Source organism: Eptesicus fuscus, chromosome 20 (assembly GCF_027574615.1).
Source record: "Eptesicus fuscus isolate TK198812 chromosome 20, DD_ASM_mEF_20220401, whole genome shotgun sequence".
Lineage (NCBI taxonomy): Eukaryota > Metazoa > Chordata > Mammalia > Chiroptera > Vespertilionidae > Eptesicus > Eptesicus fuscus.
The window spans coordinates 49832026-49858840 of NC_072492.1; the positions used below are offsets into that span (position 1 = coordinate 49832026).

Sequence of the window (26815 nt, forward strand, 5' to 3'; positions counted from 1 at the left end):
TTTTTTCGCGCCGGAAGCGGAAGCCGCGAGTCTCCATGGCGGCGGCCGCGGCGGGGCCGGTGTTCTGGCGGCGGCTGCTGGGCCTCCTGCCTGGCCGGCCCGGGCTGGCCGCGCTCCTGGGGCGCCTGTCCGACCGCTTCGGCCGGAACCGGGACCGCCGGCGCCGGAGGTGAGAGGGCGGCGGGTGGCAGCGGGTCCCCGTGTCCCCGTGTCCCCACGTCCCGCGCCCGCCGCCCGCAGGTTCCCGCCCGCTCTCCGCAGGCTCCCTGCCCCGCAGGCTGCCCGCGTCCCCGCTCGGCGCCCGCCTGCCCGGGGAGGGGGTGGCCCTGCGGGCGCCCCGGGCCGCGCGCACCTGCCCGAGGCGCCGTGCGTGCCCTCGCGGGGGAGGCGACAGTGTCGACGCCCGGCTGGGGGGCTCGGGGGTCTTCCCCGGAGTCACGCCGGCTGCGGGGCCGGGGCGTGAGTCAGCGGCGGGCGTGCTGCGCGGTGTCCCTCCCCTCCCGCCGGCCGAGGGCCGTGAAGCAATCCTGAGGCAGGGGCCCTCGGCCCGGGAGGAGGACCCACTCCAGCCCGCTCCGCCAGCGCCTTCCGCGGGCCGCGCCCGGAAAAGTACTGAAGGGAGTTACGTAAACGGTGAAGGAGGCTCGAGGCCGGGCCGCGGGCCGCGGGCTTCCAGAGCAAACACTTGCCCCGAACCCCCGCCCCAAGAGGCCCGCTGCGGTGGCTGATTAAAAAAAGGGGAAAGAGTTCTCCGTGTTCCAGCACGTTTTTTCCCCATCAGATTCGAGCCTTACTCTGCATCCTTGGGGGGAATATCAGGACTGCGTCCTTTGCATTGCCTTAGGTTTGTGTCTGTGCCTCTTGGGTACCGCGATCTGCGGTCCAGTCCAGGGTGCGGCTTCTAGGGAAGGGAAGGGAAGGGCTGACGGCCGGAGGTTTTCAGCAGAAAGAGTTTGATTTAGGGGAACTGTCCGGCGCTGGAACTCTGGGAAACCGACTGCCGCGAAAGGCCTTTCAGACCCACAGGATTGCAGCCAGGGGGAGTGGGCGTGGCCTCGCCGCTTTCGGTCACCGGTTCTTAGCAGAGACCGGTCCCTTCCAGGGGACAGCCAAGTCAGGTGACTTCCACATCCTGGCCTCAGGCTACTGGGAAATTTGTTTTAAAGTTTCAAGAAATGTTCTCTCCTCCGAGCTGGTTAGGCGATTTTGTCATCGCCCTGGACGTGTTTAAACTATACGAAAACCACTTCATGCATCATTGTTTGACATTGGGGTTGATTGCTAAAGGATGTTGGGCAATCTTCACAAATTCTTCTCAAAAACACAGTCTTCTTGGTGTGTTCTTTTGGGGGGGGGGGGTGGGGAGAGGAGAGGGGCGGGGGCATGTGTCAGTGGGGATATTGTCTAAAATGGCAAATCCCGGGAGGGTGGGGGGAGGGGGGAGAGAGCAACCAAAGGACTTGTGTGCAAGCATATGAGCCTAACCAGCGGTTAAGGACAACAGGGGGGTGGGGGCATGTGTGGGGAGGGGTGTGGAATGGGAATGGGGGGATGAGGACAAATATGTGATACTTTAATCAATAAAGAAATTAAAATAAATAAATTAAAATGGCAAATCCCTTCTTGTAAATAGTGTTAGTAGGTGCAGTGGCCCCATGGTTCTTGGTGATTAAACCGAGAGAGATAGTCGGTGTTTTTCTGGGTCAACAATTACACCAGAAACTCGGTGAAATCACCAACACAGAAGCACACCTGCCAGAAATTGGTGTTTTGCCGTCCTTGGAAAGAATGCCTGTGCCACTGGCGTTACCACGCTCGAGGTTTCTGACGCCTGGCCCTTTTCGGTTCGCAGGTGTTTTTTTTCTTTTTCCGATTCTCTGTGGCCTTGGTGTGTGGGTTTGCATGGCCACTCACCCGTGACGGCTGGCTTTCATTTTCTTCGTTCAGTTGCACCTCCCAATTCCTCATTCCCCGAATGGTGTGGTTTCTTGTAACTCGGATCATTGATTCATTGATAATAGTTCTGTGTAGTCATGGGCTGAGATCATTTCAGACTTGAGCTTGCCAGTCTGACCCCGCTGTCGGAGTGCCTGCCGGGTCCTGGCGGCCAGAGAGGCGGCGGTGAGGGTTCTGTTCCTTCCCGGCAGTGGTTTCCTTTCAGTTAGAGATACAGCCCTAGTGACCGAGAGCTCTGCTTCAGGCTTCTGATAACTAGTGACCCAGAAGGACTGCCGTTCTCTCTGACTCACTCTGGCTTCATCCATCTAGCGTGCACGTGGAGAGCACTGCTTTGCTGGGCTGGGCAACTGAGAAACCAAGATAAGACGTAAGATGCTCAGGTCCATAAGCCACAATAAAAGCAGAGTTGAGCCGAAACCGGTTTGGCTCAGTGGATGGAGCGTCGGTCTGCGGACTGAAAGGTCCCAGGTTCGATTCCGGTCAAGGGCATGTATGTTGGTTGCGGGCACATCCCCGATGGGGGTGTGTGCAGGAGGCAGCTGATCGATGTTTCTCTCTCATCGATGTTTCTAGCTCTCTATCCCTCTCCCTTCCTCTCTGTAAAAAATCAATTAAAAAAAAAAAAAAAAGAGCAGAGTTGAGGTAGGAAAAGTCAGGTCCCTCAGAGGCACACCTGGAAGTCACAGAAGGCTCCCTGGTGGTGGTGCTCTCAGAGCCATGTGTTGGGAGAATAGGAGGAGGCTAGGTGAAGGATGGGGGACAGGGCTTCGGGAAGGGTGGTGAGTGACGATCACAGCAGCAGGGGATCGCAGTTCTGAGGTCCACAGGGGCTCAGACCATTTCCAGGAGCTGACAGCAGTTATCGGAAAGGGGGTGGGGGGAGCTGGGAGTCAGTCCGTCCTCTGGGCCAAGATCCCAAGAAGCAGGCTCTGAGATTCTGTGTAGTTTCTTTTGCTAGTGGTCCAGGCCTATGGTGGTGGGTTTGGGGTTTGTATGAAGTCAGGACAGTCAGAATAGAAGAGCGGGCTGGTGTGGGGGGACGGAGGGGGCTGTGTAGAGGGGAGAGTGCTGAGGAGGTGGGTCCTGTTTCTGACTTGGGTGACTGACTGTGGATGGTGGCACGCTTCACTACAACAGGGAGGAAGGAAGGGCCAGGTTGGGGGAGGATGAGAGGCTATCCAGGCGTGTCCACGTGGAGGGGTCCCGTGGGCAGTTGACTGGCAGGTCTGGAGCTCAGGAGGGGGAGGACAAACCCTCAGAAGGCTTTTTTGGAGTCACCAGGGCCGACGTGTCATCTGGAGCGAGACCTGGTGGGAAGTGTGCCAAGACGGTGTTAGTGCATCGCCATGAGCTCACCTGCCAGTCAAGGAGGGGTTTTTTCTGTGGCCCCTTTAAAAACTCACACCGTTTTCACTTTGAGCGATATGTGCAGAAAAGGCTTTGTTTTTGAAACTCAAGTCCTATGTTCTCTGTTCTAGGTGTGTGTGTTGGGGGGCCGAGGGGGCTGACTTCTCTGGGTGAGAAGAGGGGGACGTAACCAGTAGCCTCCGCTTTCAGTTAGAGTTTCTTACGTTGTGACGTCAGATCTGCAAACCCTTGGTTAACCTGGGAGCAGTTTCTGCCCTGAGGGACCATCACATTTCCAGAAATGACTGTTTCTTTGCACTTTGATGCTGGGACCCAGCCCTCCTTACTCATGAGGGCTTCGTGGGGTCCCTCTTGGTCTATTTATAGCAGTAGGCTGAGTGGGAGGGGGAGGTTTCCAATTAAAGCATGACTTCTCCAAGTCATTCACCTTTGACCTTACACGGAATTGAAGTAAGGTTTGGGACGGACAGACGTCTACGTTGTAGCCAAGTTAATGTTCGCAGATCTCCCCCGAGCACGGTGCCGCTGGAGGACGAGGCGGTCCGTCTGCCGTGAGGATGGACAGGAAGCAGCCGGGGTTAGAGTGTGCTGGTAGATAATCCCCGGTAAACACGCTCGGATGGACGTCAGCAAGTCCTTTCCCAGGCTGCCGCGAAGCCGCCTGCTTCCCAGAGCACGGGATGGGCCCTCGTCCGCACTTCGGTGGCCTCGTGCGTTCGGCCAGCCCTGCGCCGTGGGTTCTAGTCTGGCTTTCTGGCCCCGTGATGCAATCGGCTTTGTTTCTGGCAAGTCAGGAGGAGGGCCATCTGGCCGGTGCGTGGCCAGATGCTGGCTTCCGGAGGGGGCCTAGCGGGCCTGAGTCTGTCGTCACCTGCGGGAATCGGGGATCCATCACTTCCGGGCAGCCTGGGTCTTGCGTTAGTCAGTCAGGGCTGCCCGGGCGGCCGCAGGAAGTCCGGCACCTGCAGGTAGTTTCTCGAGCCTTTCTCAGGAAGTGTTATGACGGTTGCTCTTTTCGCATTAGTTCACTTTTTTTTTTTACATTTCACTGTGTATGGCTGCGGGGAGGGGGGAGCTTTTCTTAAAATCGCCGTTTCTGAAAATAAGGCAATCCAGAGAGCTCAGTTTCTTTTAAAAACTTCTGTCTTTTCTGGTTGATTTGCACGGAAGTGGGGGGGACCCAAGCCACAGAGCTTGTCCCATAAGTCTTAGCGTTCCCACAGTTCGCGGAGCTTCAGACCCGGCTCTGAGCCCGCAGTGGGGACGCTTAGCCAGTGCCGGTGCGCGGACTCCTGGCTGTCCTGCGGTCAGCGTCCGAGGACAGCCCGGACCGCCCCGTGTGCTCGTCCGGAGCCCTGCGGCGGCTCACTGCGGCCTGCGCTGCGGGGGAGGGGGCTCCCAGGGGTCTCAGCTGCTGCCACAGCCAGACAGGAGCACGCCAGGTGTGGCGTCAGCTTCAGTTTGGCGAACGGGAGCTCTCCTGTCTTGTCGGGAAAAGCGAGGGGAGCTGCGCTGCCTTCCCCGAGGCTGCCTTGCAAGCAGGCGTGTCCACAGCCTCTCCGCTGGCTCACGTCCCATGCCCTGCACGGGCAGGGGGGTGGGCTGCGTGGTCCTGTGTGGGCCAGGTAGGCGTCCGCTGCCCTCGCTTACGGCGGAAAGCCTTACACCATGTGGCCGAACCTTCGCCGAGGCCAGGCGCCCTGTGGAGAGGGTTCCAGTCCCATTGCTCCTTGGCGAGTGGGGGCTGGGCGTTGGTTGGCATTGTCTGCCTGTTGGGAGTTTGAATGCCGGGCGCCCCCGCTCCTGCCCAAGCCCCGTTCTCCACACGCCCTGCTGTGCCGAGCGCCCAGTGGGCGCTTCTCCTGTGACTAGGGAGGGAGCGAGGTGCTGAGAAAGGGAAACTCGGGAGCCCAGGCTAGATGCGGGACTCATGTGTGTGTCCGGCCAGCCCTGCGCTGAGGGTTCTAGTCTGGGTGAGAAGAGGGGGACGTAAACAGTAGCCTCCGCTTTCAGTTAGAGTTTGACAGGCCCTCCACGTGAGTGCGACAGGGCTGTGCGGCCAGCTCCCTGCCCCTTGGTCCCTGGGGTGAGGTTTCTGACTTGGGACTCGAGCTCCTTGGGAAAGCTCCCTGGGTGAGGGGAAGGCCTGGCGCAGGTGCTCGGCCCGGGCACAGGGACACTGCAGGAGGCTGCTGTGCTCGGGGAGACATCTTCTGAGAAGATTCCCAGGGGTTCCCTGGTGGAGAGCGGGAACTAACTGCCAAGGGGCTCTGGCTGAGCTGGAAGGAAACAGATGGGTCCCTGAGCGGGCTCTGGGGGAGCCAGCAGTGGCGCTCAGATGGGGGGCTGCTTGTGCACCCCTCCACCCCCTACCCCCTCCTGCCCCGAGGCAGCTGGGCGTGGCTGTCCCAGCCTGCCTGCCCCTGTGGTGCTCTCAGAGGACACTTAGCCCCCTCCGGGCACCTGCCTCGTTGGCGATGAAATGGCCACTGAGGCCGGGCCTCCTCCGTGAATCCCAGCAGCCTAATGGGCTTTGGCTGCTGCTCCTCCGACAAAACAAACCTGTCGGGGCACAGGTTCCACAGGAAGCCACGAGGAAGGCCTCGGCAGATCCTGGCTCAGGCCCTGGCAGACGGTTCCCGGCGAGAGCTGCCCTGCAGGGACCCGCCCACGGTGGCCGTCGCCCGGGCCTGCCAGAGGCCTCTCCCAGCAGGACACCGCTGGCCGTGGGCTGACACCCACGGGACCCCTGGGCTTTCCTGGCGACGGTGGCTTCGGCCAGCTCTGCGCACACTCCCGTCCGTGCCGGCTTTGAAAGCTGTTGGCCGGCAGGTGCCAGGGTGTGGACAGCGCAGAGCTCGGGCGTCCCTCGGAGCACACAGACCGTGTTTTGATCTTATTTAGTTAATCTCAGCGCGTTTTCTGGTGTTCTCCCGTAATGTCAGGTGTGTAGGCCCGTGAGGCACCGGGTTTGTGAGAGGCAGGGGCTGAGCCGGCTCCTCCCTGTGCCCTCCACGGTGCACGTCGGGGCTCACGCGGTGACCTGGCCGGAGGCCCAGGTTGGCACTCTCCCTCTGCCGGTGCCTGTGCCCGGGAGGTGTTTCCTCGGCTTCCTCTCTGGGAGCCGACAGAGCCTCCTGGCGCAGGAAGGGTGCATGGGACCGGACGCAGGGCCTGGCACAGGTGCCTGGCTTTCTGTTTTTTGTTTTGATTAGTCCTCACCCAAGAACCTTTCCATTGATATTTAGAGAGCGTGGAAGGATGCGGGGGGGGGAGGGGGAGAGAAACATCCATGTGGGAGCGGCACGGGGATTGGTTGCCTCCCGCATGGCCCCGACAGGGCCAGGGATTGAGCCTGCAATTGAGGTACCTGCCCTTGACCGGAATTGAACTCGGGACCCTTCAGTCCGAGGGCTGACACTCTATCCACTGAGCCAAACCCGCCAGTGCCGAGGTCTCTTTATGGTCTACGGTCCGAGCCTGACAAGTGCTGTGAGACGGGGAGAGGTTGACCCTGATCAGATAGACTGTGTGGTAGTGAACCTTAGACCAGGCCCTGGGCTTCTCTGGGCGGCTCTCCCTCGCCTCTGGCTCCGTTGGACTGAGGAGCGCTGCTCCCCCAGAAGGTGGCCTGAGCCCCGCAGGAGGTCGGCCCGCAGTTTGGGGAGCTGAGGCCGAAGTCCCTTGTTAGCTTCTCGCCTTTCCTGTGCAAGCTGCTGCCGGCAGCCGGAGCTAGAGAAACCCAGCCGGCTGGTGCCCGCCGGTGCGCGTGGGGTCACCACCCCGTAGACGGCAGGAGGCCCAGCTGCTCCCACTGCTGCCCCCCCCCCCCCCCCAGGCCTCCCGCATCCAGGCTGCGGTGCCCTCCTCGCTGACTAAAGTTTCTGGCACTCGGTGGCTGGGGCAGGCGGCTTTCCGGGAAGCACAGCTGTGGGCCACCTGGCGCTGCAGGGCCGTGGACCAGCGCTGGGAAGATCGGCGGGGTCAGGAGGCAAGCCCATGAGGTCACCTTCCTGGAATCCGTGGTCCTTCAGCCCGTGGGGTGTTTAAGCGTCCTTTCCCCAGTCCCTCTGGGACGAGGCTCCGAGGTCACACGCTGAGGAGGGTTTTCCTGCCGCAGTTTTCGGGAATTCTGGCCGGGTTTGTGCGCGGCGCCCCTCCCGTGCCCACAGGTGTTCCAGGCGGGGGCGGCGCAGCTAGGGCTCCCGGGCAGGGCCAGCGTCCTGCAGTCGCCGCCTCGGGGGACTGTGGGCCAGGGGACAGCTCCCTGTGTCGGCCAGGGCAGCCCGGAGGCGGGGCGCGGCCCCCAAAGACGTGGGCAGCAGGGAGGGCAGTGGTGTCACCCCGGCGCCTCTTGAGATGACCTCCCCTGACCTCTTCCTGCTCCAGCCTCTCTCCCTGCCGGAGTGAGAGAGAGAGAAAGCTGCTTTCACCATGGTCTTTTATCCCGGCCCCGCACTAAACGTCCATCCGGGAGACCTTTGCTTTTCTGACTCTCCCTAAGCCAAGCCCGCTGTCTCCCCGCTGGCGGGCTGGGGCAGCGGGGCCCTGGCGCTTGGGGCCGCGTGCGCAGCAGGAGTAAGGAGCCCAGCAGTGGCTTCCGGGGCTGCTGGGAGCGCTCAGTCTGGAGGCGCGTGGGGCCCACGTGAAGGTGGGGTTGTCCACAGCCATCGGCACTGCTCCAGCTGCTCAGCTCGGAGGGGCCGAAGGGAAAACCTGTGTGCGGAGTGTGAGCTGGGCTCACTTAAATGGCCTAGAAAATCCGAAATGGGCAAAAAAGTAAAATAAAGATCCTTCTCTTCCTCTCCCCAGTAGCGGAGGGAGACGTTGAGGATGCGTCTGCGAAGCTTGACCCTCTGTGTCTCTAACCAGGTCGCCATGGCTGCTGTTGGCTCCTTTGCTGTCCCCAACCGTCCCCCAGGTCACCTCCCCGCCCTGCTGCCTGTGCCCGGAGGGCGTGCACCGGTTCCAGTGGATCAGAAACCTGGTCCCCGAGTTCGGCGTCTGCAGCTCCCACGTCAGGGTGCTCTCGGCCCCCGCCGAGTTTTTTGAGCTCATGAAGGTGAGTGGTGTTGAAGGCAGAGCGCGTGGGCAAGGCAGAGTGTGGTGGATGTGGGGGTAGGGGCTTCGGGTGTGAGATTGGGGCATCCTGGGTGGGGGCACCTTCTGTTCTGGAAGCTTTCAATGGCTGCTCAGCTCCCTCCTGTGGGCTCTGCCCGTGGGGTTCCAGCTCACAGGTGGGTGAGTGAGCCGGGGTCAGAGCTCCCTGTGTGGCTAAGGTGGAGCAGCCCAGATGGGGGCAGCGAGGGCCGTCCTGGGCTCCTCTGTCCTGTGCTGAGGGGTAGCCCACCAGAGGGGAGGCATGAGGGCATGTGCCCCGCACGGCGGCCCTGCTAGCGACGGCCGGGAAGGAACGAGCCGGATCCTAGCCGGGCACTTGGACCTGTGCCCTGGAGACAGCGCCCACAAGCCGCGTCATGGGTGGGTGGGCGTCGTGTGCGGGGTGCAGACCCAGTGGCCGGGGACATGCCGGCCTCCCGCTCCTGCAGAGGCGTGGCAGCGGCCTGGGGCGCGGGCTCCGGTTGTGGGCCCAGCAGAACTTGGCCCTGGGGGTCCCCCAGGAGTTCATGCGCCTCTAGTTCTCTGTGGCTGAACTGCTCATTGGAGTGAAGTAATTCAATGCTGATGACTTTTTATTGCCATGAACTCAGGAGTTCATAGGACAGTGAGGTTAGAGCCCAGGTCTGCCGAGTTCAGACAGCCGGCACGCGAATGCTGCGCTCTCTCCCTTAGCCCTGAGCTTACTTCCTGGCCGGCTCCTTCCCGAACGAATTCTGTGTGTGTGTCTGCCTGTGTGTGTACGTGTGTACATTTGTCTATTTGTCTGGGCCTGTATGTGTGTGTCTGTGTGTTTGTGTGCGTGTGGCTGCGTGCCCCCCGCCCCCCCGCTCGCCTGTCCCACACGCCCGCGTTGGCGTGAGTGCGGCTGAGGCTGTTGGCTCTGTGCTCTGCGCGGCTCTCTGCGGGGCTGGAAGAAACCGGTTCTTCGTGTCCTCATGGTGTCCGGTGGCTGACGGAGTCTCCACGTGCTGACCCCTGGCCAGGAGGCGGCTGCACTGCGCACCTGCTCGGCGGGGGGCTGCGGAGACCAGGAGGAGCCTTCTCCTGCCTCTGAGCCGTCCCGGGCAGACGCCGCACTTCCTGCACCCCGCGGGCTGTGCCCCCTGGACAGGGCGCAGCCGGTCCGGCCGGTCCCCGTGCTGTCGGGGCTGTGGTGCAGGGGGCTGTGCCGGGCCAGGGAGAGGGCACGGCTGTGGGACTGATGCGCTGCGTCGTCTTGGAATGTCGGGATGTTCTGTTTACGTGTGTCCATACCTGTCCGTCTGCCTTTCAAGAGGGACACGTGCTCCTCCTAGAACTCCGGCCGCGCAGGTTTGCGCCCGCACCCTCCCCCAGCTCTGTCCTCCGTGTGTGTTCCGCACGCCCTGCGCACGCTCACACACACGTGCAGGTGTGTGCGGGGGGGGGGGGGTACGGGGCGGGGAGCGTGGCTTGCACTGTGCTCAGTGATGGCGTCTCAGCTGAGCGTGAGGCCGTCCCAGGCGTGTGCACGCCCTCCCCGAGAGCGGCGCGGTGTCTGGTGCAGGTGGAGCACGCTTTAACTTCGGCGGAGTATTTCTAGGGAGGATTGTGGGTCCGTCCATGTTGGGGTCAGGATAGTTCAGTGTGGGGTGTTACTTGCCTCCACGGTCGAAGGACTGTATTTTCTCAGCGACATGGAAATGCTGGTGTGAACTCTGCGATGTCCCTTCCTTTCAGGGGCAGATCAAAGCAGCCAAGAGGCGGGTCGTGATGGCGTCTCTCTACCTGGGGACAGGCCCTTTGGAACAGGAGCTGGTAAGGTTGAGGGGGAGCAGTCCTGGGGGGAGCAGGGCGTTGCCTCCAGACCTCTCGCTGCCCAGCGCCTGGTGCTGGCGGAGAGCGGCCCTTCCTTGGCCCCGTCGCATGGCCAGCTCTTGCTCTCGTGGCCCCAAATACTGGGGCAGGTCGGGAGGACGGGGAGGGCGTGGGGAGGCCCGGTCCTGGCCTCTGACCTTGCTGGTCAGTGTCCCCCTCGCCCGGCACAGGGTCCCCGCTGCTCCCGAGGCGGCCTCAGGTGGAGGAGTTCTGTGGTGCCGGCTTCTGAGCGCGGACGGGGTGTGCCCAGGACGGGGTGTGCCCAGGACGGGGTGTGCCCAGGACGGGGTGTGCCCCGGTCGGCGGCATGGCCGGCACATGGGCCGTTCCTAACGATCTCCCCCTGGGTCTGCCCCCTGTGCCGTGGCAGGTGGACTGTCTGGAGAGCACCCTGGAAAAGTCACTCCAAGCGAAGTGTCCTTCCGCCCTCAAGGTGTCCATCCTCCTGGACTTCCTGCGGGGCTCCCGAGGTGGGTGCCCCCCCTCTCCCAGCCTCTGGCCCACCTCCCAGGCGAGCGGGGTGAGGACGGCCTGACCGCCCGAGCCAGGCTCCTTCTGGGGCTGGGACTGCGGGCCCAGCTGAGAACAGCGGAGGCAGAGAGAGTTGTTTGACTCCCATGACCACCTGTTTCGGGCAGGCTGTACGAGGGTTCGGGGGTGTCCCCAGGACCCCCCTGCTGGCCCGTGTCCTGTGGCTTCTTCCTCCCTGTGGTGGCCTCTGATGGCCAGGCCCTTCTCGCCGTGGCATCTTGTCCATTGGAAGAGTCGGCTCCCTGGTGGCCAGACCAGAGCTCCCAGTGGCTGCCCCAGGCCTCCAAGTGTGCGGCCCCGCCCCACCCAGGCCTGGTGCCCTCCGCTGTGGGGCCGGGTGCGGGCTCGGGTGGGCACGGTCGTCACGCAGAGCGGAAACGCCAAGAGGGAGGGCGGGTGGCACCCCCAGGACAGCTGAGGCGGGTGACCAGGAGGAGGCCGGTGGGTGCTGGACGGGGGAGACAGAAGGTCTCCTGCACCGACCACATCAGCCCCGCCCTGGGCAGCGGGCGACCAGAACAGAGGTGCCCCGCGCTCCGCTGCCCGGAAACGGCACCAGCTGCGCGGGCAGCACAGGCCCGTGGGCCGGGCAGGCGCTGCCGTTCCCGGGCGAACCCGTCCTCCCTCCGCTCGCCCTGTGCTCAGGCAGGAAGAACTCGCGCACGATGCTGCTCCCTCTGCTGCGGCGGTTTCCGGAACAGGTGCGCGTCTCCCTCTTCCACACCCCGAACCTCCGCGGCCTGCTCCGGCTCCTGATGCCCGAGCGCTTCAACGAGACCATCGGCCTGCAGCACATCAAGGTGTACCTCTTCGACGACAACGTCATCCTGAGCGGGTGCGTGGCTTCCCTCCGCAGCGTCTCCCCCAGCGGGCTCCCCGCCCGGGGCCTCGGGACCTGCTGGCCCGTCCAGTCCACTCGCCTCTCGCCTCTCGCCCCTCGCCCGTCTTCCTCGGCGCCGTGTCCGCCCTGGAAGCTGGATGCCCACAGGGGTTACACGTAGCCGGTTGCCAGGATATGGAAGCAGCGAGGTGGGTGAAGAGGTGGAGTGTACGCACAGTGGGATGTTGTTCAGCAAGAAGGATGCAGCCTTGCCGTTTGTGAGAACGTGGGTGGACCCAGAGGGTAGTAAGCGAGGTGAAGCAGGTCAGACAGAGAAAGACGTGATCTCACTGAGATGTGGAATCTGGAAAACAACAACATCACCCTGAAAACAAAACACAGGACCCGCAGACAGAGAACAGCGGAGGGTGCCAAAGGGGAGGGCGTGGGAGGCGGGGCATAAAAGAAAACTGAATCGGTAAGTAGATTCTGTCACCCCTTCATTCTGAAAACAAAAGGCAGGCCATGCTCACCCAGCACCTGCTGCGTGTGTCCTTCAAATCCTCACCGGGACCTGGGCCGTGGGTTCCTCACTTGACATACGAGAAACCAGAGATCGGAGAGGACGGGTGACGTCAGCAGAGCCAGGAGGGCACCTGGGCACCGTCACTTCACCAGAAACCACCCCCCCCGGCGGTGGGCGCCGGCCGCTCCTGCCTGTCTCCTGGGAGTGGTCACGCTCAGTCGCCAGCTGCTCACTGGCCGCTCCTGCGCTGTGTCTGGCTCCGGGCTGTCAGCGCTCCTGCTGGTGTCCGAGACCGTCACCGGGACCGCTGGGCACCTCGGGCCCGGTCCTCACCCGCTTTCCTCCCGCAGCGCCAACCTGAGCGACTCCTACTTCACCAACCGCCAGGACCGCTACGTGTTCCTGCAGGACTGCGCCGACGTCGCCGACTTCTTCACGGAGCTGGTGGACGCCGTGGGCGACGTGTCCCTGCAGCTGCAGGGCGACGACACCGTGCAGGTGGTGGAGGGCATGGTGCATCCTTACCAAGGTGGGCGCCGGCCGCGCTGCCCCCGAGCCGGGGCGGGGGGCGTGAGGGCCGAGGAGAGCCGCCTCTGCCTGGTTCTGCTTTTGTCACTGGAGCCAGACAGAGTGACCCACTGGCCATCAGCCGTGCCCTGTGGGCGAGGGAGCAGCCAGGAGGGAGTGTGGCGTCGGGTGCTGGAGTCCGCCCTCCTCGGCCCTCCCTCGCACAGAGGCTCTGCGCTCGGCCCCACTGCAGCCTGTGCTGCCGGCCTGGCAGCTGGCTCTCGGGGCCTTTGCGTTCCTGGGGTTCCGTGGCTCTGACTTCCTGGGGGCCTCTAAGTCTGCTGCTGGGGTGGCGAGTGTCAGAGCGCAGGGCAGGGGTTAAACCAGACCCACCAGACCTGGGGAGGTGCTCCTTGGGTCCCCCAGGATGGGAGCGTCTGAGCGGGCGCCCAGTGGAGGCCGGCCCGTCCCCGTGATGGGCTCTGTGCCGCCCTGCCTGCCGCCGCCGGACGCTCCGTTGTGACCACGAGCTTTTCAGTGTGTCCCTAAAGGCGCATGGGGTCCTCTTCCCTCGCTGTGGGAGTCGGGCCTGCATGTTCGCCCATTTGCCCTTTGGTTCCCAGAACCTAAACTGTTCACTCTGCCCACGGAAAACATGGCCGACCCTGGTCTAACCAAACAGGCCGGGCACGAGCGTGCAGAGAACAGGTCCCGCAGGCAGGGAGGGCGAGTGAGATGCCGGGAGAGGGCTGACGCCCTCTGACCCCCTCCCCGTGTCCCTCCAGGTGACCGGGCTGCGTACTGCAAGGCAGCCAACGCTCGGGTCATGGGTGTCATCAACTCGGCCCGGACCCGCCAGCAGATGCTGCACGCCCAGACCTTCCACAGCGACGCCCTCGGGCCCCAGGAGGACGCCGCGGCCGCCGGTGACCGCAGGCCAGCGCCGGACACGTGGATCTACCCGCTGGTCCAGATGAAGCCCTTTGAGATCCAGATCGACGAGGCGGTCACCGCGACCCTGCTGACCGAGGCCGAGTGCGGGGCCAGGGTCTACCTCACCACCGGCTACTTCAACCTGACCCAGGCCTACATGGACCTGGTCCTGGGCACGCGGGCCGAGTACCAGATCCTGCTGGCCTCCCCGGAGGTGAACGGTTTCTTCGGGGCCAAGGGGGTGGCGGGCGCCATCCCGGCCGCCTACGTGCACATCGAGCGGCAGTTCTACCGGGAGGTGTGCAGCCTGGGGCAGCAGGAGCGGGTCCGGCTGCAGGAGTACTGGCGGCGGGACTGGACCTTCCACGCCAAAGGTACCGGGCCAGCCCGGGCGCCTCGCTGCCCTCTGCTTGCAGGTCGCGCACGCAAACCTCTCCTGTGCGCCGGCACGTGGAGCGCCAGTCATGGGCGTCACGCAGCCTCCCGGGCGGATGGCCGGGCAGGAGAGCCCCCTGACCCTGGCGCTCCCACAGCGCCGCGTCCCCCTCGGGACTCAGGATGGCGAGGGGGCACGTATTTGGTCCTAAACAGCCCGTTTTCAGTCTTCCCCTCCCCATTGCACTCTGGGAAAATGGAGGCTGTGCCCTCCCAGCGCCCATGTGGACGGTGCTGCGTGACCGTGGGTCCCAGTCTGAGTTTGTGAGTGAGGACCCTGGGGCAGCCCTCGCCTCCCTGGAGCGGCCGTGTGCACAGCCCCGGGGCGTGGGCTGAGATGGGAGGCGTGGGGCGGATGGAGCTGTGCTGAGCAGCGGCGGCCCGTCCTCGGGGAGACCGCCCGCCCGCCCAGTGGCTAGTCCTGCCTCCGGAGGGAGGGAGTGCAGCGCTAGGCCTGAGCGCCCGGAGGTGGTGCGCCCTCCCTCCTGCTCGGCGCTCAGAGGCCCGTCTTGATTCTGGGCTGCTCTGGAGGCTTCGGAAAAGCCTTGGCGGCCTCCGGGTGGGGTCCTCTCGTCTGCTGGTCTGTGAGGCGGGAGGTCCTCTGGGCGCCTGGGGTTGCACTCTTCCTCTGAAACCCTGGCTTTCGTCTGGGCTGCACTGCGGGGAGCCACCCCCCCCCCCCTCGAACTGGACCCACCCTCTGGGGACTGAACCTGACTCCCCAGGAGGCTGCTGCCTCCAGGGTGGTGTCCGCTCCCCACGTGGAGCCCCATGGGGCTGCTCGGCAGGTGGCATTGCCTGGTGGGCAGGAGTGGCCCATTGTTCTGATCCCAGCTCATGTCACTGGCTAAGCCAGCTGGAGGTCAGGGGTCTCGACAGGCAGGCCAGCCGTGGAGGGTGCTGGCCACCCCTCAGCTCTGGCTTTGTGCCCAGGGGAGGGCATCGCGACAGAACTGGGCAGTGAGAGGGGATGTGTGTGCCTGGGAGCTGCTCTGAGGCTCGTCTGGACAGGGCTGGCTTCTGGTCTGCCCCGTGGCCCGTCGGGAAGGGGCTCCCTTTGCCTCGGGTCCCAGGTGGGCCTGGCCCGTGGTCCTGAGGCCGTGGGTCACTTCCCTGAAGCTGTGCTGTGCAGTGACTCCCCAGTTACCGTTGAGACAGAAACACCCAGCAGGCTTTTCCAGTGCGTCTCGCCTTTTCCCGGACGGGCAAGCCCCTGCCACTCCTCCGCCCGCCCCGCCCCGCAGGCTGGGGCCTGCTCTCCGGAGACTGGAGTGCAGGGAAGGCCAGGAATCCCAGGGCGTGCGCCTGCCTGTGTGCGAGGGGGAGGGTGGGTGGAGCAGGGGCTCACCCTTAAGCCGGGAGCCAGAGGTCAGAGGTCACTCAGTGCTTAGCGGGCGGCCTGGGTCCTTCCTGCTTTGCGGCTGATTGGTAGCGGGGGGTCTGAAGCCAGCCCCTTTTCCTGTGTCGCAGGAGCCGGGAGCCAGGGGTGGTGTGGGGTAGGGGGGTGGGGCGGTGGCCACTGAGTGACTGGGCCCTCTGCCAGGCCCGTGCTGGGTGCAGGGGGCGTGTCTGTGTTTGGACCCTGACCATTCCTGCCCACGGCTGAGGTTCCTGGGGCAGCCCAGGCCCATCTCGCTCCTGCTCCCACGAGCCCGCTGGTGGGGAGAGTGAGCCGGAGCCCCGCTGTGTTTCTGGGTCCCAGCGTTGCACACCCCGGGCATCGGAGGCCTGTGTGCTGACCCTGCTGGTGGCCCCGTGAGCCTGGTGACGCAGGAAGCTCCGCTTGGTGCCTGCCCGTGGGAAGCCGGCTGGCTGGGTGGGGACAGGTGACCTGTCGGGAAAGTGACCACAGCGGGCAGCAGGTGCCGGGAGCGGTCCCGCGGTGACCTGCGCGGGCCGGGTGTCACTGCGGTGTTTTCCGTGGTCCTAGGCTGCAGAGCAGCTGTGTGGCGGGGGGCCGGGTACAGGCGTGCCCCCGGCATGCGGGCTGATTCCTCGGTAGACGTGGGTGTCTGAGAGCCAGGAGCCTCCCGCTCTCCAGCCGCACGGGAGACGCCAGCGCAGTGGGCTCACCTGCAAAGGACGCTGCTCAGACCGAAGGACCTGGGAGCACGCGTCCGCGGAGGGGCTCCCGTGGAGTCGCAGAGCCTGGTCCTCGGCCCACGTTCGCCTTTGGCAGAGGGGGCGGGACTCGGTCCAGCGTCTGTAGAACGGGGTGAGGGTACAGGACCCCACTCGCGTGAGAGGGTGGCCCGTGCGCCTGGTGGACACGCTGTGGGAACCTCGGGCCCCCTGGCGAGGAGAGGGTCCGGTTACCTGTGGTTTCTGGCTCTTCTTCCTGTGAGCACGAAGGCAGAGGTCTCACCTGCTCCTCTGGGGGCCGCTGGGGAGGGTCCTCAGCCAGCTGGCAGCTCTGGGGTTCCTGGTCTCATTTCCTGGGGCCTGGCCCGGGCCCTCACCGGGAGGCTGGGGCAGGCCTGGATGCGGGGCAGCGGTGCTCGCCGCCGGTTTAGTGGATGTCCGCTGCCAGGCACGGCACGTTACCGGTGGCAGCTCACGGGCAAGTTCTCTTACCGCTGGAAGTTTGCGTCCTTATGTATTCACTTACTTCCTTTTACCTCTACGTGGCCTGCCCCGCACCTGCACGGCCTCCCCCGTGGTCAGCACCCAGCCCGGGCAGTCACGCGGTCACACGGATGACCCGCACTGACAGCAGTGTCACCGAGCCACAGCTTGCCGGGGGGTCCCCTTGGCGGCGTGCTTTCTGTGCGTTTGTCACACGGAGGTTTCCGCTGCCCTGGAGCCTCTGCTCTGCCTGTCGTCCCCCCGCCCCCCCCAGGCCTGGCAGCCACTGCTCTCTGTCCGGTGCCCACGGCTTTGCCCTGTGCTCACACCATGTGCGGACCATGCAGTGTGCCGCCTTCTCCGGGAACATGCATGTAAGGGCCTGCATCCTCGAAGCTCATTCGTTTTCACTGCTGGATGTGCTCCCTTGTCTGGATGGGCCAGCTTATCTGCGCACCTACTGAGCGCATCTCGGCTGCTTCCAGTGTCCCCTCTGAACTCTGGCCCAGGTGGAGGGGGGCCCCGGGGGCAGGCGCAGAACAGCTGGTTCCCCTCCTAACGCGGCGAGGCGGGCCATCCACCTGCTGTCCACCTGCCAGCACCTGACCCCTGGCGGCAGCAGCGTCGGGGCCCGAGTGCGCGTGAGGTGTGGGGCCTGTGCTCCGTGGAGGGGCGGTCCGAGGGGGGGCAGGAGGCTGCCCAGCCCCGGCAGAGGCCCCATCCACACTGGGCCGCGGGCTCAGCTCACGGGCATGTTTCAGGGAAAGGGTCGGAAAGGGGTTTGAGACGTTGACTTTGACTCACCTGGGCGCAGCACTAGCCTGAGCAGCGTGTGGCGGGCGGGGCAGGCCTCGGATGGCGAGGTTTCTGGCTCAGGCTGCAGAAACCTGTTAATGGCGGTGAGAATCGCCACCGTTTTTACTGCCTTCCCGATAGGCCGCTTGGCGCAGTGCCCGAAGGTGAACTCGCAGTGAGAGCTGGGCAGCTCCACCCTGTCTGCCTGGCACACCTGGGGCACGTCCCACCTGGGCGGCAGGTGTGCTCGGGGCAGGGCCGCGGCTGCGCACCTGAGACCGGCCCGCACGCACTCCCAGGCCGGCGTGGTCCTTCCTGCTGCTGTGCGTCAGGACGGCGGGAACCGAGCTGTCTGCCCCATCATTACGGGGTCTGAGACCCTGAGGTGCCCTGCAGAGTTGTGGGGGGCTGAGGAGGGGGTGTCAGAGGATTGTCCTCGGCGTGGCCTCACGGGAGGGTCATTTACTCCCAGCGTCGGGGAAGCCGCACTGTCGACAGCTGTCGGCCCCGGGCTGCTGTGCCCGGCAGCATCCGGGACACGGGGACATGGCGACTGACTCCCGTCCTCCGAGGCTTATTTACCGAGGGCAGCGATAAGCGGGCGGCCTGTTCAGATGGGACATCAGGCCGTGGGGAGGGTTCGGGAGACGGAGCTGGGCAGGGGCTCCGTCCAGGCTGACGGCGCTGGGAGGTGACACTGAGGGAATGGGAATGGGAAGCAGGTGCCCTGGGGGCAGCGCCGTGGAGCTGGCGGGGCTGCAGGCGAGAACACAGCGGAGCAGGTGTCCCCCTTTCTAAGGGGCTCCGTGTGCAGCGGCCCCCTGGTCGGGACTCCAGTCGAGACCCCTGGCCCCTCTGAACGCCCGCACCAGCTGCAGAGCCCTCCCTAACCTGGGGTTCCTGGAATCTGGAGACCGGGGCCAAAGGTCAGGCTGAGCCAGGAGCCGGGGCCTGATAACAGGTTTCTGGCCGCTGGGAAGTGTGTTTCCTGGCAGTGAGGCTGCCTGTAGGCACCCGGCGCTCCCGACGCGAGGGAGGAAACGGCTCAGCGGGCCCTCGCCATCCGCTGTGCCCCCTCTCCCAGCGGGCAGGGCGCGGCAGAGCCGGCTCCAGGCTCCAGGGCGCTCGCCACGAGGCCGCCCGTCGCACAGTTGGTCTTGATCAGCTTTTGTGGGCGAAAGTCTGCAGTGAAACTAGACCCTGGGGTTTGGGCGGGTGGCCAGTGGGGCAACAGCTGGGTGCCTCTGTGGTCCCGAGTGCAGCCAGGCCAGAGGGCGAGGAGGGAGGGAGGAGTGGGGTGCCATCTCCCGGGTGCGGGGAGGCACTGGAAGCGTGGCCTTAGCGTGTAGCACACACACAGTGCGCAGTGTAGCCGTGATAATAGAACTCCTTTTGGGGTGGCAGTTAGGAAAATGGGGTCTGAAAAGGTTGTTTGGGGTTGGTGATGAGAACAGGTTGCAGAGCAGAGGTGCGTGTGGAGGACCTGGCGGTGGGCTGCCTGCCGGGAGGGCCGAGCAGTGGCTGCCTTGCCTGGAAGCCGCCCGTTCACGCAGATTTTACAAATAAAAGGGCCCTGGGACCAGGCCCTGCAGCCGCCCCCCGCACCCTGTGGTGCAGGAGCCGTGGGGAGGCGGGTGGGGAGCCACATTGGCCGTAACCGTGTCCCCCATGCGGGTGGCGGCCTCCGCTCCCGCGCCCGCGCCCTCTCCTGTGCCTCCGAGCAGCCGGGCGCTGGCTGGCGGGCAGCACTGAGCACACCACGGCTTAAGGGGCCGCTCTTGGCATCGGAAGGCTCAGGGCAGTGATGCGGCACGGGGCTCTGAGCCTGCTCTCCGTGCAGGGGACAAGCTGGCATTTTCCTTGGGCCCCTGGCCACCGGAGCAGGTCCAGGGCCAGCCTGGCTCCGTGGGGCCTCTTGACAAGGCAAGGCAGTGGCTGGTGGGTGGGCCGTGGATGGACGGTACACACCGGCAAGCAGGCGGCTGTGATGTGGCCCCTGCGTGCGCGTGCGCGTGCGCGTGGAGGGTCGAGCCCTTTACAGGAAGCGGCGTCGTCATCTCTTACCCAAGACGTTCTTGGAAGTGCTCTCGCCCTGAGTGAGAGTTAGGAAACGCTGCTATTTTAGGAGCGCGGTGTGTGCTTCATGTGCTCGCTCGTGACAGTCACGCTCCGGGCCCTTTGAAAAGGTCATGTTGGCAGAGGAGGGGGCGGGGGTGTAGGGAGGCAGCTGGGAGGAGGGGAGCCTGCACCGCCAGGGTCCCTCTAAGAACCCACCTGTCGTCAGGCTTGGCAAGGGGCCCCGGGGAGCAGTGTAGCAGCAGAACCAGGGCGCCCCAGTGAGCCACCTGGGGGGGGGCGGCCAGGCCGCCGCGGACCTGAGGGCCGGGCGGAGAGCAGGCCCAGGTGAGCCCCGTCTCCCAGGGGCCGGGGCAGGGGCGGGGGTGCTTCTCTGTTAGGGAGCAGGGAGGCGGAGCCCGCCGAGCTCACTCTGCACCTCTCCTCTTCCCGCAGGCCTCTGGCTGTACCTGGCTGGGAGCGGCCTGCCCTGCCTCACCTTGATTGGCTCTCCTAATTTTGGGTACAGGTCGGTGCACCGGGACCTGGAGGCCCAGATCGCCATCGTGACGGAGAGCCAGGCCCTGCAGCAGCAGCTCCACCAGGTGGGTCTGCAGGTGGGTTTCCCCGGGGAGGGGGCGTGGCCGGTCCCTCGAGGACCGTGTCCCTCGAGCAGTGAGCAGTGAGGAGGCACCGGAGCCCTTGCCAGGCAGCGGTGGGGGCTGCTGGCTGAGCCCTGCACCCAGCGGCCAGCTCTCCTCCTCGGCTGCCTCCCGGAAGGAGAGACTGTTCTCCCCGGATGCAAAACAGCCGAGTTCCCCACCCTCTCGCAGGAACGCGGGCCCACTGGACAGGCGCGAGGTGGGAGGCAGGCTTGCTCGGGTCCTGGCCCGTCTGGGAGGCGCTTCAGGCAGCACCCCATCATTTCAGGAAAAGACCCTCCCAGAGAACGGGGAGGGAGAGGCAAGAGGAGGGGCCCCAGGCGGAGGGGCCGGGAGGGAGCAGCACCCGCAAGGGGAGCCGGAGAGGCCGGAGAAAGGCGGCTGCCGGCGCAGAGATGGGGGTCCGGTGCAGGGGGCTCCCGGGGCCGACAGCCCCGCTCACACCTCTCTGTGCCCTGGGTCAGTCTGTTTGCACCAACGACTTGGATTCTGTTGGTTTATTTCAGGTGGTTTCCCTGGGTGGTGGTCTGGCTTGGTTGCGGATTGAGGGCCCAGAGGTGTGGCAGGCGTGCAGGGTCGGAGGTGGGCGCGCAGGACCGGGGAGCGGCGTCCCTGGGGAAGGGGCGGCCCTGGCGCAGGGCCCGCCCTCCCGGTGGCGGCAGGTTGGTTTCTGTGTTGGGGAGAGCAGAGCTCCTGGGAGAGCCGGTGCCTCCACGTGCCGTCGCCTGGGCCAGCGCAGGCAGACTTTGGGGAGCGGAGCCCCGGCCGCACCTGAAAGCTGGGCGCTGCTCTGGGCCCGCGCGTTGGAGGCCTTTCCAGCGTCGCCTGAGTGCGGCGCAGACAGCACCGCGGTGGCCGCCCGAGCTCGCTGGTCTCGGAAGCTTTTATTCTCGCGTCTGGGAATTGCTGTTGCGAAACTGTTGGAGCCTTTGTTGAGGAGGAAACGGCCGGCCGCGACCCTGGGATCTGCCCTGCCATCTGGGGGCCTCGGTGCCGGGAAGGCTCCGTGAAGGGCGAGAGGAAGTGGCGGCGGTCGTGGTGCGGGTGGCCCAGCATCTGCTCAGCTCAGCAGGTTTCTGCCGCGGGCCCAGCGGGGGGCGGCCGGCCTGCGTTTCTGCCTCCCTGTGCCCGGAGGTTCAGCCCGGACAAGAGCGTCGTTGGCGTGAGCGTGGCCTCGGGCCAGGACGAGGTCTCCATGGCCCAGCTGGTTGGGGGAGCACGACCCCCAGGCTTGGCCCTGGGTTCTGGGACTGGCTCCGCGCCCCACTTCCTGAGGAAGGGGACGGAGCCCACATCCTAGTTCTCGAGAAATGCCGGCGGTTGTGGTTGGGAGCTGCTGTCCCCAGGGACATACTTGGGAGAGTTTGTTTCTCCCCAAACCTGACTCCCCAGGGCTGGGACCGTGGGGGTGGCAGCCCACGCCACAGAGAGTCCTCTGTCCTCCAGGCACACCGACATGCGGAGCGTGTTTCTAGAGAATTCCGCCTGTGTCCTGGGACTGCGGCCGCCCCCAGGGAGGCCCGTGGATACCCCAGCCCAGGATTGCCCAGCCACACGGCCTCAGCACAGCCCAGAAAGTCCCTGGAACCCGCTGCCGGCCCGCGCCCAGGCGCCCGGAGCGCTCCGTGGGAGGGCAGGCCCGGGGGTCACGCTGGGCACGGGAGTGGGAGACGTTTGTCGGAGCCCGAAGTCCCTCCCTTCACTCAGCACGGACCAGAGAACAGGCGCTTCCTGGTTTTGTTGGGAGAACAGCTTTACCCATTGTGACCAGAAAGACTCCCTGAGGCCGCGGGCCGGCAGCTGACTTCCTTCTCCATCCGTGGCCGGTGGTCGGTGGTCGGGGAGCCTGAGCCTCTGCGGATCGGATTGAGTTCTTGGCTGCAGTCACTGCAGCAGAGGCTGAGCGTGGGGACCAGCCTCCCAGACCGACGCCGCTTGTCCGTCAGGCCCCTCAGTCAGTGCTGGGGCCCTCGCCGCAGCCGCCAGGCCCCGGGGCTCGGAGCTGGGCCGGGAAGCTGGGGCCGGGTCTGCAGTGCTCCGCGGCACGGTGGCCTCGCCCTCCGCAGGGCAGGAGCTGGCCAGGGACCCGCCTTCGCTCCGGCCCGGAGAGCCCTCCCCGCAGTTTCCCCGGTGCTGCTGGTCGGCAGTGGGCAGGGCGCCTTCCTGCCGTGGCTGCTGGGTCTCCGCGGGAGTGTGGGATGGGGCAGCTGATCGCCAAAGGCCGGGGGCAGACGGGCCCCCGCCCCTGCGAAAGCGAACAGGAAACCCTCGTCCTTCACTGACCGGGCTTAGAAAAGCGTTCCTGAACTCGGTTTGAGTCTGAAAGTGACGTTCACGGGGAAGCTGAGAAAGGCTGGAGGGCCGAGGCCACGCCGCCTGTGTCACCGTGTGCCCGGGGGAGGCTGCACTGGGTTTAATGACGCGGCAAACTGCCAACTCGAGAGAAATACGTCTCACTTAAAAAGTCACCTCAAAGGGCAGCACCTCGGTGGGCGAGGGCGGACACGAGCTGCTTCTCACCGGCCAGCTCTTCGCCCTGAGCCGCCGGCGCCGCGCTCCTGCGGGTCTCCGTTCAGCAGCGGCCGCCGAGCTTGGCTCCGTGCTCACGGCTGGCGGGCCGCGGACCTGACCCTGTGCTCTTCCCCAGGAGCAGGCGCAGCTCTACCTGCGGTCGGGCGCCGTGTCCCCCGCCACCTTCCAGCAGCCTGGTCGGCAGGTGAAGCTGTGGGTGAAGATGGTGACCCCGCTGATTAAGAACTTCTTCTGAGGACACAGGTGATGCCTCCCGTGCCGCCCACCCCGTGCAGCCCCGGGTCTGTTCGCTGGTCACATGTGTGTCGGGGCGTGGGCGGTCACAGCGTGTGCGGGGCCCGATGCTGAACGAGAGCCCTTCCCGCTGCCCGGTGCCCCTCCACCGAGTCCCAGGGCCGGCCGTGCGGGGTCAGGTCACAGGGCGAGGGCCCGTGTCCCCTCCTCGGAGCCGTGCACGTGGTTAGAGGCAGGAGGAGTGGGAGAGGATGCCCTCTGCTCGGGGAGGTTCCGGCCCGCCGCCCTGGCAGCCGTGGCTCTCCAGGCAAGACCGCGGGAGCCAGACCGCGGGGCTGTGGCCTTCTCCCTGGCTCTCCTGTGCCGTGCGCCTGCGGAGGCGCGGGGGGTGTTCTCCCCGCGGCAGTTGTGACGGGGCCGCAGCGGTGGGAGTTGTCCAGGCGCCGGGGGGCCGGGCAGGGTGTGGCTGCCATAGAGGTGGGACTCTCACCCGGCTGGCCCGCCCGTCCTGGCCACACCTGGGGGGGGGGGGCGGGGACGTTTGGGCCTTTGGCTGTGGGGGGGAGGGGGGGGGAGTCGGAGCTGAGGGAGGGCTGTGCCGGCGTATTTAGCACGGAGCTCGGTGTTTACAGCGTGGGTCCCCCTGGGCCCCTAGAATAGAACCCCCCCCCCCCCCCCCCAGCCACTGGACCAGTGTGGTGCCGACGGAACATCAGGGATCCGTGTCATCAGATGCCGGGAGGTGTTTGCCATCCCGCCGCCTTGTCGGTGTTTTTATTCCAGTGAAGTCTTTTTTTTTTTTATTTTAAAAACATTTTTTAGAGAGGAAGGGAGAGAGATTTAGAAACATCGATGAGAGAGAAACATCGATCAGCTGCCTCCTGGACACCTCCCGCTGGTACATGCCCTTGACCGGAATCGAACCCGGGACCCTTCAGTCCACAGGCCAACGCTCTATCCACTGAGCCAAGCCGGTCAGGGCTCAGTGAAGTCTTTTGCTGCCTTAGACTGAGGTCCAGACGAGGCCCATGCCCTGTGATTGGGGACCTGGGCTCTGAGTCTCTTCTAATCTGTGGGTTCCTTAATTTTTTACCTTGAAACGTTTTACTGGGCTCACCGTGTCCCCTGCTCCGTGCCTGGGGCGTTTGTAAAAGCCCTGCCTCTCCCCCCCCCCGCGTCTTCGGACGCAGACCGCAGACCTGCTGCTGAGCCTGCACCCCGCCAGGGGCTGGGAGGGCACGGAGTCGGCCTCCCGGGGACGGGACGAGGTTGGGTTCTGTCTGCACGTAGCCTGGCCGTCTTCACGGCTCCCTCCCAAGGACTGGTGGCTCTGGCGGCTCTGCCGCCCCTTCCACAGGCCCCGCCCCTTCCACAGGCCCCGCCCCCTCCACAGGCCCCGGGCGGCTCCAGGGCGGGGCAGCTGGTGGCTGACCAAGGGCATCGCGCCCCCAGGGCCCGGCCGCCTGAGGGCTGGAGGCTGGGAGGTGGCCACTGCCCGGGGCTGCAGCGCCTCAGTCAACTGTTTGCCTCCCAACTAGTTATTAAATCGTGCTGTGGGACGATTAGACCCGAGAAGCCAAAAGAATGTGCCGGGCCCGGGTTCTGTTTGGACAGAGGCTTTCGGTAAACAGCGCTCACATTCCTGCAGGTTCTGTGGGACCAGAGCAATCACGGGCTGCCCGCTGGCCACCCCCGCCTCTCCTCCCTGCGGCCTGTCCTCCCCACGCCACTCGTCTCTGCTAATTACCTTCAGGACAGCCCGGCTGCTCCCGACCTCGGCTCCCCGCTCAGCCGGGCTCCCCGCTCAGCCGGGCTCCCCACTCAGCGCTGAGATGCACGTCAGGTTCACCGTCCTGCTCTCCTGTCGCCGATTGTCCCGGGGGAAGGTCCCGGGAAGTTTGGGGAGAACGCAGGCAGCCCCCAGTGTGTTGTGGGAACAGTCACTATTTCAGGCCCCGGAGGCACTTGGAAAGCCTTCCCGTCGGGTTATCGGAGATTCACGGTGAGTGGCCTGGTGGCCACTGGCCTTTCCTCTCCTCCTGTCCCTCGCGCCTGGACGGAAGGGCCACAGCGACCCCTGCCGGCCAGCAGAGGTGGTTGCTGGGCACCTGGGCTCCTTGGCCCAGACCCCTGCCTTCCTGGCTGCAGCCCACCCTCTAAGCTGAGGGGTGATTTCTCTCCCCCTCTTCCCGGCCCCGCCGGGCCCCGGCTTTGAGTTAGGCTGTGGGGCAGACACCAGGCGTGCAGGACGGGACAGAGATGAGGAAGACGGAGTTGCTGCCCTGTGTGGGGCTCTGTGTGGAAGCCTGTGAGCTCCCAGGACATGGCTAAGCTGGTCCTGAGAGTCCATGCTCAGCCCGGGCGGACGTGGGCAGTTGGTGGGGACGCGCTTCAGCTGCGTGGAGATGGCACCTGCGTGTGGAGGGGCGTCCCTAACTGCGGAGGGTCTCTCCCCAGAGAAGGGGGCAGATGATGCTTAGGGGGCTGTGGAGGTGGCAGCTCCTGTTCATGGGACACCCCTGTCCCCTCGCTGGGTCCTACCTCCCTCCCTGCTGCCGCTGGGAAGAACTTAGCTGGCCCTCCAGGGAGGTCGGCTTGGGGATTTGGGTCCTGGGACACTTGCCCCGGCTGCTGGGGCTCCAGCCCTGTCCACGCCTGTGCCATGTGCCACACCCTGTGGTCACCAGTGTGGAGCTGACAGGCAGGCACAGCTCAGTAACTCAGTTGTTTTAATGCAAACCCCCCCCCTGCCCTCGCCGTCTGGCTGATCAGGTGTGCACGCGCTCACGGGCCCTGAGCGTGTCGCCAGACAGCGGCCTTCAGTTCCTGCAAGTCCATGCTAGTCCCAGGGCGATGACGGCCAGGCCTGGCCCCGCGGGGAGTGGCTAGACCTGCAGGAGCAGCGCCACGGCCGCCAGCACCCACTTGGACGCCTTCTCTTTGGTCTTCAGGTTGAAGGTCCAGACGTAGGTGGGGCCGCGCATGCGTGTTTTGTACACGGGACACTCATAGATGTTCTTGGTCTCCATGCGGTCCACAGGGATGGCCTTGATGAAGATGACCGGCATGGCCGGTGTCAGCTCCTTCAGCCGCGCCTCGGCGATGACCCCGGTCTGCGTGTCCCAGCGAGCGCCTGCGGGGCAGTGCTGCTGTGAGCCCGGGAGGGCCGGAGGGAGAGCCGGCGGCTGGCTCCGCCCCAGCGCACGGGCCTGGGCCTGGGCCCGGGCAGGGGCACGGGAATCGCCGAAGATGGAGTCGTGAGCGGGACACGTCGGGGCTTGAGTGACTGCCCGCACCCCACGGTGCACCGGGCCCAGCTCCCCGGCGCTCCACCCGTTCATATCAGGATGTTCCAGAGCTGCCTCCGCAGGCGGCCATTGCTCTGCCCGCCCGCCCCCGCGACCCCGCCCCCGCGACCCTGTCCCCCGCACCCCCCCGCCCCACATCTGCCTGGAACTGCTGCCTCCATCTGGGCTGCTGGTGTTTCCTCCCTGTTGAGTGCTGTTCTCTTTCCCATCTGTGACCCCAGAATAAACGTGGAGATGGCTGCTGAGCGGGTCTGTGGTGATGTGGGAACGGGGCCCGGCCCCCAGGGAGGGGGAATGTCCCCGCAGAGTGGCTCAGGCCTGTGTGGTGGTGTAGGGGCTGCCCGGTGGCCTCCTCCTGCTGTGCATTCCCGGCCCCTCGGACAGCCAGTGCCAGGCCCCCCAGGAGGTGGGCAGCCAGGCCCCCTTCCCTTGAAACTGTGCCCGGGGCAGCAGCGGGGGGGCGGGGGCGGGGATGGACAGGGGCTCTGGCTGAGGGGGCTCTGGACCCTCCCCTCACCTGTCAGATGCACTCGTCCTGGGCCCGGCTCCAGCCTGGAAGGGCTGAGCCCCCACCTGCGACAGGTGCTCAGGCCGAGGGCGAGCCTGCCGGCGGCCTCTTGGGCCTGTT

General features: G+C 65.4%; 2 protein-coding genes across 4 annotated transcripts in view; one reads left to right on the forward strand and one right to left on the reverse strand.

The window, feature by feature from the left end:
• The first annotated feature begins 17 nt into the window (after nucleotides 1-17).
• Nucleotides 18-26432, forward strand: PGS1 (phosphatidylglycerophosphate synthase 1). 3 transcript variants are annotated; one of them, XM_054709928.1, is made up of 10 exons: nucleotides 18-169; nucleotides 8200-8389; nucleotides 10147-10224; nucleotides 10655-10754; nucleotides 11461-11650; nucleotides 12512-12690; nucleotides 13454-13975; nucleotides 19908-20056; nucleotides 22761-22888; nucleotides 25920-26432. In XM_054709928.1, exons 1-9 carry the CDS (start codon nucleotides 36-38, stop codon nucleotides 22878-22880), a joined length of 1662 nt encoding a protein of 553 aa, XP_054565903.1. In that variant the 5' UTR covers nucleotides 18-35; the 3' UTR covers nucleotides 22881-22888; nucleotides 25920-26432. The 3 variants fall into 3 exon arrangements, with proteins under 3 accessions (XP_054565903.1, XP_054565904.1, XP_054565905.1); XM_054709929.1 differs by lacking the exon at nucleotides 25920-26432 and adding an exon at nucleotides 25831-25891; XM_054709930.1 differs by lacking the exon at nucleotides 25920-26432 and adding an exon at nucleotides 25831-25891 and having other exon boundaries at nucleotides 13454-13815; nucleotides 19981-20056.
• DNAH17 (dynein axonemal heavy chain 17) overlaps nucleotides 25765-26815 on the reverse strand; it is a 75233-nt gene continuing 74182 nt past the window's right edge. Inside the window, exon 81 of the mRNA XM_054709931.1 lies at nucleotides 25765-26012. Within this exon, the coding sequence (XP_054565906.1) occupies nucleotides 25765-26012 (248 nt within the window). The remainder of the gene's footprint in view (nucleotides 26013-26815) is intronic.